The sequence below is a fragment of the Rana temporaria genome, chromosome 10 (genome assembly GCF_905171775.1).
Source record: "Rana temporaria chromosome 10, aRanTem1.1, whole genome shotgun sequence".
Taxonomy (NCBI): Eukaryota; Metazoa; Chordata; class Amphibia; order Anura; family Ranidae; genus Rana; species Rana temporaria.
Window position 1 is genome coordinate 38,592,603 of NC_053498.1, and position 14,225 is coordinate 38,606,827.

Sequence of the window (14,225 nt, forward strand, 5' to 3'; positions counted from 1 at the left end):
TAAAGCGACGCAGTGCCGAATCGCAAAAAGTGGCCTGGCCTTTGACCAGCAATATGGTCCGGGGCTGAAGTGGTTAAGCCAGAAGACTGAAAGTTTGTCTGTCAGGGACTGGAGAGACGCTGCATCAAATAGAGTCAGGGAGAATATTAGCAGCTGATAACGTGGCGGCCACTAAGTTTGTGGAAGCAGATAAACAGGAGCGCAGGATCCGATTAAAACATTGAATCAATTTATTAACAAAGTAACAATCGTACATTCACGATCAAGAAACTGGTATCCAGCAAAGATGAATGCTGCACAGAAGCATAGACATTGTGAAGCTGGTCGGCAGAACTTCACTGAACCGAAGCAGCGTATGCTCTCCTGACTGACCGATATGTTATGTAGGGGGTGGGCGGCAATGCGTTTTGAGGGGTATCCCTCTTTCTCAAGCCAGCCCTGATCAATAACGGAAGGATTACTATACTGGGACGAAGATAGTGGTTTGGTCTCATACAGGCAACCGGATATGACAAGACCACAACTGACACTAATAAACTTCAAAATGATCACTACATTACTTGTAATATCAACTTCCATTTGGGTTCCTTAATTAAAGAGAATTAACAAATTATTAATTTTGTGTATTTAAGGAACCCAAAATTTAAGTAATAAGGTAGTTATTTTGAAGTTCATTTGTAGTATCAGTTGCAGTCCTGTCATATGAAAGTATGGGAGCAATCTGTGATCGCTGGAGCCATAATGAAGCTGCTCCCATTGCTTGGCCCGAACTGCCTACTCACAAAGTAAGTCTTTGGAGACAGGGCAAGTGCTGAGGAAATAGCGACAGACCTGGAAAGTGTTCCATGGCTAACTTTTATGAGCATGCAATGTTTGAAAAGCCACAAGCAAAACCCAGTGATGAAAGGTTATATTCCAGACAAGCCATAGAACGTTCAGTATAGTGGGGTCCGGGTACTCCTCAAAGTTAGGCTCAAGCGGCACTGTAGCATTAATCTTGAAAAAATAAAAAGTTAGTAAAAAAAGGCCAGACTTTTTCTCATCTGAGCTCAAGAAAAAAAGTCCATCAGTGAAATAATGAGGTAGGAGTAGGAGGGGTTAACCTCCTGTGGGTGGCAGTGTAACTCTTATGGTGAAAGGCCCAACGTGTCCCTCAATTGATCGGAAAATAAGTGCTTTCTTATTAATAATGACAGTAGGCTTTAAAGTAAACTTTTCAAATGTTAAACCGAACCACAAGTTTAAAGAAGAAATCACAAGCAAAGGTTACACACATTAGCACCAACTGACATTCCTCTGCTATCTTGGAAAATAAAGGAAAAACATATTCCCCTTCAACTCTCCTTTTGCGTAGGAAAATTTATGAACGTTATAAATTTAAAGTGGAGTAAAAAGAACACAAATGTGCCATAAAGCATCAGGCTGACAGTCTTTGCTGCTTTTCTCATAGACCTTTGTACCGAGCTGAACCGTTGTATGCACTAAGCACCTGCCATCAGTGCCCAGGGACCATGAGTCAGTTTTCTCTCCCTGGCTGCTACTTTCCTTCTGTAATCAGCTCATGTTCAGTGATAAGAGATCTTTGGGAGGTGTACTCTTGTGTATGCTGAACCCACCCCTGGCAGCTGGTGAGCGGAGCAAGGAATCAGGATGCTGGATTACCTCCAGTTTGTTTTTCCCTTGGGAATTTGAAGGGATCGTGTATGTGCGAGTACAGTTTACCAGCTGATGATGTATGAACATCTCACAGGGACCAGATGAAACATAATCACAGTGTCTGACTCTGCCCAGTCTGTGCTGTTATCAGTAAGCAACAGGTGTGATAGATACTTGTATTTACTTACAGGGTCAACAGTCTATTAGTGTGAACATTAGGCACAGATTTGTAGACTGAAGAGGACCTTACGACAAATGATGGCTGTGGAGAGTAGAGGGCGGCCAGATTTACATTTAATGCCCTCATACATCTGCAGTGGCTGCTAGATCCCTGAACAAAAAGTCCTCGAGTACCTAGACCCAGGAAGCTGGGTCAAAAAGGCATGCTGCAGAAACTTTTGGTGCTGATATATTAATACAGTAGAGACTAATTGCAGTTTTCTAACTTGCCCCTATTTATTCCTTTCTTCCAATGAACCTTTGCCACTAATGACTGCAGGTAGCTCATTAGATTATTGCCTGATCCAATTGAGCCCTGGTTCACACTGGGTACGATTTGGAACGATTTGAGATGCGATTTGACATGTCAAATCGCATCTCAAATTGGCGGCAATTGTCGGCAATGGCACTGTCCTAATCAGTGCGACGCCACATCTGCGATTTCAAAAAGTAGTTCCTGTATTACTTTTTGCGATTTCGGGGCGCGATTTACATTAAATTGCGGCCGAAATCATGGGAAAATTGCGGCAAAATCGCAGCCGCGAAATTGCGGTAAAATCGCGCATTTTACCGCGATTTTGAATTCGCAGCAGTGTGAACCTAGGCTGAAGACTATTTTCTATAGTCACATTTAAGCTGGCCATTATCCTTAGAAGACTGATCGCTTACTGGGGGAAGGACAAGGCCAAGTCTCATAATATGTCCAGTAATTCACCCCCCATAAAACACCTGGCCTGCAACATTGCACCCAAAGAACAATTGGGCCGTAAAATATAGAACATCCTCATGTTCTTAGCCATTGCCGTTTGGTGACTGCATCAAAACATTTAGAGCTGAGCAAGTAAGTTTCTACTTGTAGAAAGGGGAGAGAAATTGGATTCTCTGTTTTACTTGTCTCTTTTTGGAAGGGAGGGGAGGTAAAGAGAACATGAGAGCATTGTAATTGGCCAGGGTTAAGGCTACTGATTCAGCTACAGAGCAGAGGAAGCCACCAAACCACTCTACATCCAAGGTCATGTGCACACTGTAACTGGTCCCATCACTTGTACAACTTTTTTGAGGTCTGGCAGACATCTCCACACCCATTGTTCTTGAAGAGTCATTTGCCATATTATATGGTCAGCCTTATTCACAAAAATGCTTCTTATTACTCTCTAAAGTAGTATAGATCTCTGCCCCTAAATCTGTAGGAACAGTTTGAGGATGCATCCATTCCCTGACAGAAAAGAGTAAACCCATTCCCTGGGACTGTAATATTTGATTATTGTTGCCAACAAAAATGGAGAAGGCCAATAAAAGAGCAGCCTACTGGAATTAACTGCTGATGGATTGCTGTGAAAACTCAAGTTTAATACCCTGATGAAGAGAGCAGAAGTACAGCTCCCAATACGCGCTGGCTTTGCAAACAATTCATCAATGGAATGAATTTGTACTTAGACTTGAATATTATGGGGTGGTACTTCAATTACTAACTCACTTACATTGCTCACAACCCAAAGTAATTGTGGAAACCCTGCAGTGTGCAGAAGCTGCCAGACCCAATATTCAGATTGCCTACATTTTTACTATTGCCATAACACATTGGATTATGGCACTATTACTTGGCAAATAAAAAATCTTCATGGTTCCAAAACCTCTAATCCCTTTTCCAAGCATCCTCAATAAGGATGTCCAGGGCAACTTCAAAGAAACTTGCTCTCAAAGAGCATGCACAGAACACAACTGTCAATTTTTTCCACAGACCAACACATTAACCAAAGAGTCCCTCGTGTTAACCAACAGGGGACTTAAACAAGAACTGAAATGGGAGACATCTAGCAAACTGTCTGCACAGTAACTTAGGGCTGCAGACACAAGCTCCAAACATTCAACAAGCAAGGAATTAGCTTGAAAGGAGGCCAGGTCCCTTATCATTGCCTTCAACCAGGTAACTAGCATTAGACTATTGTTGTAAGGCAGGGCCTTTCAGAGAAGGCAAAGTTTTAGAAAGAATCTACAGTCGCTTATCACAGGCACATCCTCCACAGGAATAGTCAACTGCTTGTTAAGGCGGTTGACTACTGGATCCAGAAAGGGAGTGGCTCACCATTTAACAAAGTTCTCCTCAAAACGGGCACAGGGCGGCTAGCCACTTGGGAGGAGTAAATAGTACTAGAAAGGTGTTGGCAGTATTAGGGCCTCTAACTAAACCTAGATTAGGAACAGCACTAGTGAAATTTCGAATAAACTTTCTCCCAAAGGGCATGCATAGCATACACTGGTCTGGTCCTTAAGCTTTAGGGTGGTACGAACTGCATCTATAAAAGAGTTGAGGCCTGGAAGTAATGACAGCGGCCTGTCATCCGTTATGAACTTAAGAGACCTTATATCATATAGCAGGGGTAGGCAACCTTAAAGACGCGATGATCTACCTGAACATGGGAGAATTCAAAAGATCACAGAGCACAGTGTGTTACCACCTCACACATGATTTAAACGTCTATTGTACTATTGTGTCGAAATTGCATGCATTGCACGGCAATGATTGGTTTAAATCAGGTGGTGATGAGGCAACAGATTGCCTGTAAAAATACACTCAGATTGCTTTTCAGAGAAGTAGCAGTGCCTGCTGCACTTGTGAATGAGCCCTTAGTTGCATTCCAGCAGCGGCACCCTTAGGGCTTGATAAAGTTGGGGTGGTAAAATACCTGCTGTGGACTGTGAGAGCAGCCCTATAATATTATGCTCAGTGTATTGCTTTACACAACCTAAGATCTCTTCTTTTCTGCTGCTGGCACCACTCTGGCGACCGCTAGCTGGGATAAGAGGTGGAGTGCAGTTGGTATCACTCTGCTTAGGACAGGAGCCAGCACTAAAGAGGAGATATCGGCTTATGCATCTCTTGTGTCTTACTACAGCCCCAATTTTACAAGTAGTCCCTCTTCAGAGCATCAAACAGAGTGCAAAGTAATGGCTGGTGAGCAAGCCCAGAGCGCGATCTACAGTGGCATGATTCATATAGAATCTCAGTGGCATGATCTCAACACAAAATGACACCCAAGGTCTTTGAGATGGACATGGCAGCAATAGCGTGGGGGGTTTGAGCCTTTTGTTCCTCAACAGAAACAGTCAGGACAGATTCATAACGGGGATGGCCCACTTTTTAAGGAACCCCTCTTCAATAGGACACTGCTCGGCAAAGTGCTTGAGAAAAGTAAAGATTTATTTTTCTGGAATAGGCCCTAGTAGTAAAAAAATAATAATTATTAAATACCCCAATTATGGCAATACCCCGACATACAGTCTAATTTTACTAGTGAGTGCTGCGTTTTTGGATGCAGAGTGCGTTTGAAGTTTTTTATTTAAGTGGATGTGCAGCTGCATCTGACAGAAGTCCATGGCACCGTGAGTAGGAGAATTGGTTTCACTTTTTCTCGCTGATCGGGGGTCCGCCGTGACCGCTTCTCACCATTTTGACGTTTGAAGGAGTTTCTTGATGTGATATTCTGCTGTTTTACAAGATTTTGTTTGTGAGTGCACTGTTTGAAGTTTTATTTTGGTGTGCTATTAAACCTTTGATGGTATCACACTATTTGCACTTCTTTTGTCTCTCTCTGACATATATGTGGAACTGATTGGATGTCATATTTGGATTACATCTTTATTGACGGGAACAACTACATCTGATAAGGTTTTTTGTGCCAAAACACGAGAGTGTGAGGCATACCTATCCGGTGAGTGTCCGCCGGAGCCCCGCGCAGCTGCCAAAGACAACACAAAAAAACAACTCACAAGGTGTGTCTGTGTGAGTCTACCCAGAACTTAAAATGTAAACAGACGAGCAGGAAAATCATTTCTAACAGGTCCCCCCCCCCCCCGGTGAAAAAAACAAAATACATCAACCCTTATTGAGGGGCACCAGTCATATTTGCTGTATAGTTATCTTTAGGTAATTTGTTCCCAACTTTGTAAATTTTTTTAGAGCAGCCTCTAGTATGTGTCCTTATATAGAGGTATGGTAGAATTGACCAAGTTCATTCAAGCCGGAACTGTAGGAGGGGAAGGTTTTTTCCATGCCAGGGTCAATGTCTTTCTTGCATAAAAGTCCCACCAAGTGCGCTCAATAAAACCCAATAGACAGACTCGTACGGAGAGGAGAAGGTCCAGCCCGGAAACCTTTCATATAACCTGAATTACTTCCTCCCATTATTGACCAAAAATCCGGGTGGTGTATTCAGGGCCATTTTGTGCACTATGTATGGTGTACAATTTTAAATTGGATGAGGCGATCGGTAAGGGAGACAAGTTGTTAAAATGGGAAATCCCAAATATCCGACCAGTCATTCCAGTCGAGATCTGGAATGTCTACCAACCATTTATTCCATATGAACATACATTCCATGAGTGTGACTGAGCAAAAGGGCATTATATAGAACCAACATAGGTTTAGCCGAGCAATTAGATTGCATTGTCTCCTCGAGAACAGACCTAGAAAGGCATGATGCGGCAGGAAATTGGCTGCCGAAGGCTTGGGATAACTGCCAGTATCTAAAGTAATAGGAGGAGGGGACATTAAACCTCGAACAAATGGTAGAGAATGGAAGCTATTTACCCTGGTCCACAATGTGTGACAGTGCTTTTATTTTAAATTTGGTCCAGGCATATGGGTCTGGGAGAGAATATAGATGTGGCAAGGTAGGGTTAACCCATAAGGAGGTGTACAAGGAATAGTATGAGGAATTGCCCCGTTCAAAGCTCAAGCCCACCTTCCAGGCCCTAATGGTAGCAAGCATAATGGGTTTATTACAACGATACAGTAACAATTGCAGGGCTTCCAAAGACAAGAGCACCGTCGCCTTCAATACTGTCGCCGGGTTAGAAGTGTCAGGGCATAACCACCAGTAGGCGGTAACTAGTGAAGCTAGGAAATATTTAAAACAGTCTGGCATGGCGAGGCCTCCCATGTGAGGAAGGTCCTATTAAAAGTAGAAAGTTTGTACCTGACTGGGCATGGGCCCCACATAAATTACACCAATAATTGATTTAGAATGGAAAATCATTTTTTGGGCATCCATTGGGCCTTATGAAAAGAGTAGGTGAATTTGGGTAATATTTTCATCTTTACAAGGTTTTGTCTCACACCCAGAATACAGTGCTGTATACTGTAGGGATTTTTTTTTTTTTCAGGGCCGATATTCTGTAGTAGAGCTGCACGATTCTGGCCAAAATGAGAATCATGATTTTTTTGCTTAGAATAAAGATCACGATTCTCACGGCGTAAAATCTTTTACATTTATACCAAAAAATTTGGGCAAACTTTACTGGTTATTTTTTTTTAATTCATTAAAGTGATTTTTTCCCAAAAAATTGCATTTGAGAGACCGCTGTGCAAATACAGTGCGACATAAAATATTGCAACAACTGCCATTTTATTCTCTAGGGTCTCTACTAAAAAAAATATATATAATGTTTGGGGGTTCTAAGTAATTTTCTAGCAAAAAAAAATAAAGAATTATTTTAACTTGAAAAGAGCTGTCAAAAAAAGGTTTGGCGTTTAAGTGGTTGAACATTCCTAATTTACATACAGGAGTCTATTCCTTTGATGTAAAAGTCAAATTGATACAATGTTTAGACATTCCACTGATAAAGAATGTTTTCAAACCTTGGCAGACTGCCCAGACTGACTTTTGGCTGAGAGCAGAGAGGAAATTCTTTGCATACCAAAGTGCAGAGAGAAAATTCTTTGCATACCAAAGATTGTGAAACCCTGTGTCAAGATCGCAACGGGAAAAATATTGCGATAAGGATTCTTGACGATTAATCGTGCAGCTCTATTCTGTAGATTACATTTTTTTATTTTTACACTGTCCTTTTACTTTTTTTTATCAGTTTAATTTCTTGTGACAGTAATATACAGTGACATGAGCTCTTTATGGAGGGAGCTGGGGACTACAAGACCCCAAACACCTCCACTGCACTTAAAGGTATTCAAAATGTCAAGATCTGCATTTTTGAAAACTTTATCGTTTTTTTTAAAACTTGTGCTGTTGAGGCCTTTTTCACATTGGGATGGAGGCGGTGTCAAAAGCGCCACTATTTTTAGCGGTGCTTTACGATCAATTCCGCTGCGCTATTTGGCCGCTAGCAGAGCAGTTTTACCCCTCGCTAGCGGCTGAAAAAGGGTTAAAACTCACCGCAAAGCCATGCCCCACTGATTTAAATGGGCAGGAGCGGTATACACACCGCTCCAAAGATGCTGCTAGCAGGACTTTTTTTTTTACCATGCTACTAGCGCACCACTCCAGTGTGAAAGCCCTCAGGGCTTTCACACTGGAGAGACAGCAGTGTTTCAAGTCGGTTTGCAGGCGCTATTTTTATCGTTCTAGCGTCTGCAAACCAGTGTGAAAGGGGTCTAAGATGAGCGTAACCCGGAAGTGATGTCATGACATTGTTTCCAGGTTACTAGAGCCGAGACCTTAACAAAGCAATCGGCTTTGTTCGAGTCTCTGGCCCAGTGGGACGGGAGAGCAGGGCTGAGTGGCAGAAGGCTACTTGCGATAACAGCTGAGAGGCTGCTTTGCCGCATCGGTTGTTATGACAAGAAAGCCGACCGTCCGCTCTAAAGAATGGTACCAGGGTGTTGCCTGCAGCATCACCCCAGTACAACTACTTGAAGCAATATCGGTAAGTTTGTTACCGATACCTATTCTTCAAAAAAAGTGAATATCGGCCACACCGATAATTGGTCGACCCCTAAGTATACTGTATGTAGCTGAGACTACATACAGTTTATACAGCATGCCCAGCTGGTGCACGTTAAAGGAGAGGTTCACCTTTTTGTAACTTTACACCTGTATTCAGGATGTAACATGTAACTGTTGTAGCAGGCCCCGCACCCCCATGGCCATGCAGGGTTTCGCCCACCCAGCCGCATCATTCATTCACAGAGCTCTGCAAATGTGAGAAATACAAGTACCGACAGCCTTTGCAGCTGTCGGCTTTTAGTTCTCAACAAACTACCAGGGCGCTGTTGAGTACTCTCTAGCTAGCTCATTGATGCTTCCCGTCAGTGTGTACCTGCCTGCTTGTATTGGGTACGAACAGACAGCTTACACTGAGAGTCTGCAAAAGCGCTGCATTGCACCAGCAGTGCTTTGTAGGCTCCTAGTAATAACTGTACATCTTTTACCCCCAAAAAGATATGCATTTACTTACAAACTTACAAACTTACAAACGTGAACTTATCCTTTAGTGTAGGAAATAGTTTTACAGGGCCACCTTGGCCTAAACAAACTATTTAAAGTGAAAGTCAACTTGGAGATCAGCTTGAACGCAGCATAATATCCCCAAAATAGCTCATACAACCTTAACAGTGTAAATTTGCTGCATTACATCAAAAAGCTTGATTCTGTTCTACTCTTACCTTGTGCACAGGACATCCTCGTGTAAACTTCCCTGACAGCGCTGGCACTGTGTCCACAACCGAGAAAACTTTTCTTCCAGTGAACTCAGGTGAGAGATCTTATAAGAAGATAAAAAGTGATACAGTAAGCAGCACAGATTTTTTTTTCAGAAAAGTTTGTCTAGTCCACACACACACACACACACACACACATACTTTCTGGAGCCAATTTATGGACATGTTACCAACACCATTAGGTCATGTGTTTTATTTTCCAATCTGCACTGGCTCCTGCCACCATCAGGGCTGAGCCTTGCCGTCTGTGTCTATAGGGGGGGGGGGGTGTAGTGTGGAAGACATATTTCTGGAGTGTAGCTACCCTTCATATGACACAGGAGGTGCTGTATAGGGTCTATACAGGAGGTGAAATAGGGGCAACAGTTGAAAAAAAAAAATGGGCTGCTGCTGAAGCCTCTAATAAAGAAGCTCAGCACTAGCACAGCATACGCAATATAATAGCTCCTTGGTACCCCACCCTATGATATAAATAGTTGTATATGAGGAAAATGTCCCTCCCCTCCTCTAAAATTGTTGTCTTTGTTAAATTGGTTAATATTTTTAAGGCTATCCACTGCACAAATGTTTCTAAAGAGGCTGTAGCTGCTATTGTGTAACCCTCTCTCTCAAACTGGAATTTAATGAGTCCTCCTAACAAAGGGAGTGTAACTACTGAATGCTGGCTTCTGAGTGGCTGCCAGTGAGGCTCAATCAGATGTTTGCATGGAGAAATCACACTCTCCAAACCCTTTTCCCAGAGATAGGACTGTGGTGGGCATTAACTTTAACATACGAACTAGTGCAAGTAAAATTTAGAGGTATTTTTTCTTTACAATCATAGTTCTCCAAATCTGCATGACCTCAAACTTAAGCGATCAACACCAAGACCAACCTACCTCTTTCTGGTGTAGTTCAGATTCTCGTGTCTTGCAGTAATTGCACACCGCACCTGTAGCAACAAAAACATCAAGTAAAATACTAGGGAAAAAATAATAATATTTAATTGCTTACTTTACTTAATTTCAGCTACTCCTTTTATTTAAGTTGTTTTATTTTATTTTTTAAATGTAACTACTGGACCAAGCCAATTTTCGTTGCAAAGTTTTAATTTATAGAATTATAATATTTCTAATAGTTTTCTCAACGAGTCAGCTAACTGCACAGGTATTTGCATGGAGAAACCATTTAAGAGGATGTTTTTCCACAGTTCACTCTGATTGTAGAACAAGATGGCCCGACTCTTGGCCAAATACCTTTATTATAGTGCAACTTTTAGGAAAACCTTACAGACCAGTGTTGAAGTGGACCCGACCAGGTTAAAAAAAGATAAAAACAAGCCCCCACCACCTGTTAATAGGTTAGGTACCAGAGCTTCTTCTGCTTGCTAAGACTCATTACATTTATATGAAAGAGAAGGAGGTCAGTGCCAGAAAATTACAGGGGATAATGTTGACTTGAACAGAAGATGAGGTCATTAGACTAGCCTGTGCATAGGATACGGGTGCCACAACTCTGAAAGCACTGCCAAGTCCACAGATATAGTTATCTTAGGCACTTTTAAAGTGGAACTTAACTGTATCTGAGCACCACCAACGCTATTTAGTTTATTTTCAATATTGAAGGCAAACCCGCCAATTTATCCATGTCCCCATGCTTTTTTTTGTTGAGAAATCACTTTGAAAACACCCCCAGTATCTCTAGTTGTGGTGATCTTGAGTAAGGGCAGATAATTCATGTAGTATTTACTTCCTGGAATCTGCTCTTAGCTCTGGCATGCAGACAGGAAAATGTGCTTACCCGAGAAAGCCCCTTCTCCTGTCCTCCAGATGAAAGAAAAAATTGCCCATGAAGATTATAGGAATATACAACATAATTTTGGCCTAGGCCAAAAATCAGGAAATAACTGAAGAAATGTAAAACACAAAGTTGTTTGGCTCCATTTTAAATCATAACAAAAATCGCCCAAATGGTCCCGATCAAAAGATTACATACTCTAGAATGTTTGGCCTTGGTAAAGACATGCCAGGTGACACACACAGGTTAAAATTGGCAATTAAAAAGGTTAATCTGTGGCTTTTAAAATTGTAATTAGTGTATAAATTAATGGGTTTGTTAGCCTTCACGTAAACGCACTGAGCAGGCTGCATACCAAGCCATGAATAGCAGAAAAGGACTGTCAAAAGTCCTGCGTAACAAGGTAATGCAACTTTATAATGATGGAAAAGGATATAGAAAGATACCGAAAGCCTTCAATTTGCCAGAAAGTACTGGTCAGTCATTTAAGTGCACAATTTAGGTATCTCTTGATACCAAGCCAAGGTCGGGTAGACCATGAAAGAAAAGCCCACACGTAACCTCAGGTGAAATACAGGCATGCTCTGGAAAAAACAGTGTGGTTTGTAAGGATATGCACGATTAATCATTAAGAATCAAAATCGCAATCTTTTTCGCTTCCTGATCTTCAAAACAGCATGTCACGATTCTCTCCAAGTGCAGAGAGTTCTCATAGCTGGAAAAACAAAATCCAGGCAACACAGGAATCTATTACAACACAGGAATAAGTAGAAACAAAGTATCTCTTTGTTCTTTTATCAAAGGAAAGAACTCTGTGTTGATGAAGGAAGTTTAACCATTTTAAGAACAAACATTTTCTCAAATTTAATTGCTTACAAGAAAAAAAATCATTATTTTCTGCTAGAAAATGACTTGCAACACCCAAACATGATATACGTTTTTTTTGCAGAGACCCTAGAGAATAAATGGTGGTTATTGCAATATTTTATTTCATACCGTATTTGCGCAGTGGTTTTTCAAACACAATATTTTTTGGAAAAATACACTTTAATGAATTAAAAAAAATAAAAAAAAACACAGTAAAGTTAGCCCAATTTGTTTGTAAAACGTGAAAGATATTACACCGCGAGAATCGGGATCTTTATTCTAAGCACAAAATTACGATTCTCATTTTAGCCAGAATCGTGCAGCTCTATAAGGAGCACAATATGACAATACTTGAACAAAAATGATCTGCATGGTCGAGTTGTAGGGCATATTGTAACCTTTGCCATTATACCCCCGTGTCGCCTTGTGTGTCTGTACCAGGGCCAAACATTCCAGGGAATGTAAACTTTTAAACAGGACCATTTGGGTGATTTTGGTTATCGGTAGAATTAAAAAAAGGAGCCAAACAATAAATGGCTTTACATGATCACCATCCTTAAATAATCAATCAGTTTTTTTTTCACCATTTCTTCAAAAATTTCTGCCAGGGTATGCAAACTATTGCACACAACTGTATATGTGTGTGCGCTTCATGTAATATCAGACCAGTATCAGCGTTCGAAGAAGTAATCAGGATAACTATTTCTATAAACATGCAACTCTGGCCAATGGTAAACGGCCAGTTTAAGTAAATAAACTATATAAAAAAATTGGATATTTTAAACTAATTGATGAATATAGGACTTATGCAGTATGTAATTTACAAATGTCCTAAAAATCAGACGTTACCCATGGCAATCAGATATTTTTTTCATATTTAAACGAACCTGAAAAACAGAGATTCGTAACTTTCCACCATATTTTTAAAATGGTTTGCAAGACAAAAAAATTAAGAAAGAAGTAGATTGCAACCATCTAAGTTTGCATACTCCTGTCTCTATTGCCTAATATTAAAGCTTTAAAGTTATACTTTTTGTAAGAAATATACACGATTCTTCAATAGGTGAACAGGTACTGTAGATTTTTTAAAAATCCTGTGACTGGGCATCATATGACATCCAGCAGGATAAGTCGAGGGCGCACAACGGGGCGATTGGTAGCACGGTGTGTCGCTCTGACACACCGCATCTCTGATCTTGGTAAAGAGCCTATGATATAGGCGCTTTACCATGTGATCAGCTGTGTCCAATGACAGCTGATCACATCGTGACCAGGAATTGTCGGTCATCAGTTTTTCCTCTATTCACGCTGACAGGGCATGAGTAGAGGAGAGCCGATAAGTAGCTCTCCTGACGGGGGGGGGGGGTCAGCACATTGATTCTCAGGGCAGACCCACCAGCGGTGCCCAAAAGGTTGCCCACAAGCATGCCCACCTAGAGTGCCAATCCGTGACCACCAGGGATGCCAATCTGTGCTTATCAGTAATGCCTGTCAGTGGCTGCCCATCAGTGCCCATTATAACCCATCAGCGTCACCTATGAGTTCTGCCTATCAGTGCCCATCAGTGGTGCATATTCGTGCCACCTCATCAGTGTCCGTCAGTAAAGGAGATTTACAGAATTTTATAACAAACAAAATATTTATATTTATTTATTTTAAAAATGTGCAGTCTTTTTTCAGTTGTTTAGCAAAAAATTTAAAAACACAGTGGTGATCAAATACCACCAAAAGATAGCTCTATTTGTAAGAAAAAAGTGAGAAAAATGTCATATGGTTACAGTGTTGCATGACTGCCCAATTGTCATTCAAAGTGCAACAGAGCTGAAAGCTGAAAATTGGCCTGGGCAGGAAGGGGGTGCGCTGTATTAAAGTGGTTGTTAATTGCCCTTTTCCAAGTCTACTATTTGGAGCCCCGGGTCAAAGCTGTGAAGACCAAGCAGGGAGACTGCTAGCCAAACCTGAATATAATGAAACCCAATTTCTTTCTTTGTGACATACATTTTAAATAGTCACATAATGACATCTAATTGGAAATGATGTAGTACTACACTGCATTATGCATATTGCACAATTTTGCAGCCTCTAGTTACAGTTCTGCTTTGCCGTCTATTGCAAAACTGGAGGGTTAAACAACCCATGCTGATCTAAGCAATTTTGGTTGATACATAGCTTTTGGATTGGAGCTCCAGTTTCCGTCAACTTTGTATACACAAGCACCAACACACTCAACTAGAGGTTGTTTGTTAAAATT

The 14,225-nt window shown here is 41.2% G+C and overlaps 1 protein-coding gene across 2 annotated transcripts in view; it reads right to left on the reverse strand.

Annotated features, from left to right (window-relative positions):
* POLD1 (DNA polymerase delta 1, catalytic subunit) overlaps positions 1 to 14,225 on the reverse strand; it is a 320,901-nt gene that overhangs the window by 15,021 nt on the left and 291,655 nt on the right. For both annotated transcript variants that reach the window (XM_040327564.1, XM_040327565.1), the window contains exons 25-26: positions 10,210 to 10,262; positions 9,278 to 9,375 (exon numbers count right to left, since the gene is read on the reverse strand). In XM_040327564.1, coding sequence (XP_040183498.1) covers positions 9,278 to 9,375; positions 10,210 to 10,262 — 151 coding nt within the window. The remainder of the gene's footprint in view (positions 1 to 9,277; positions 9,376 to 10,209; positions 10,263 to 14,225) is intronic.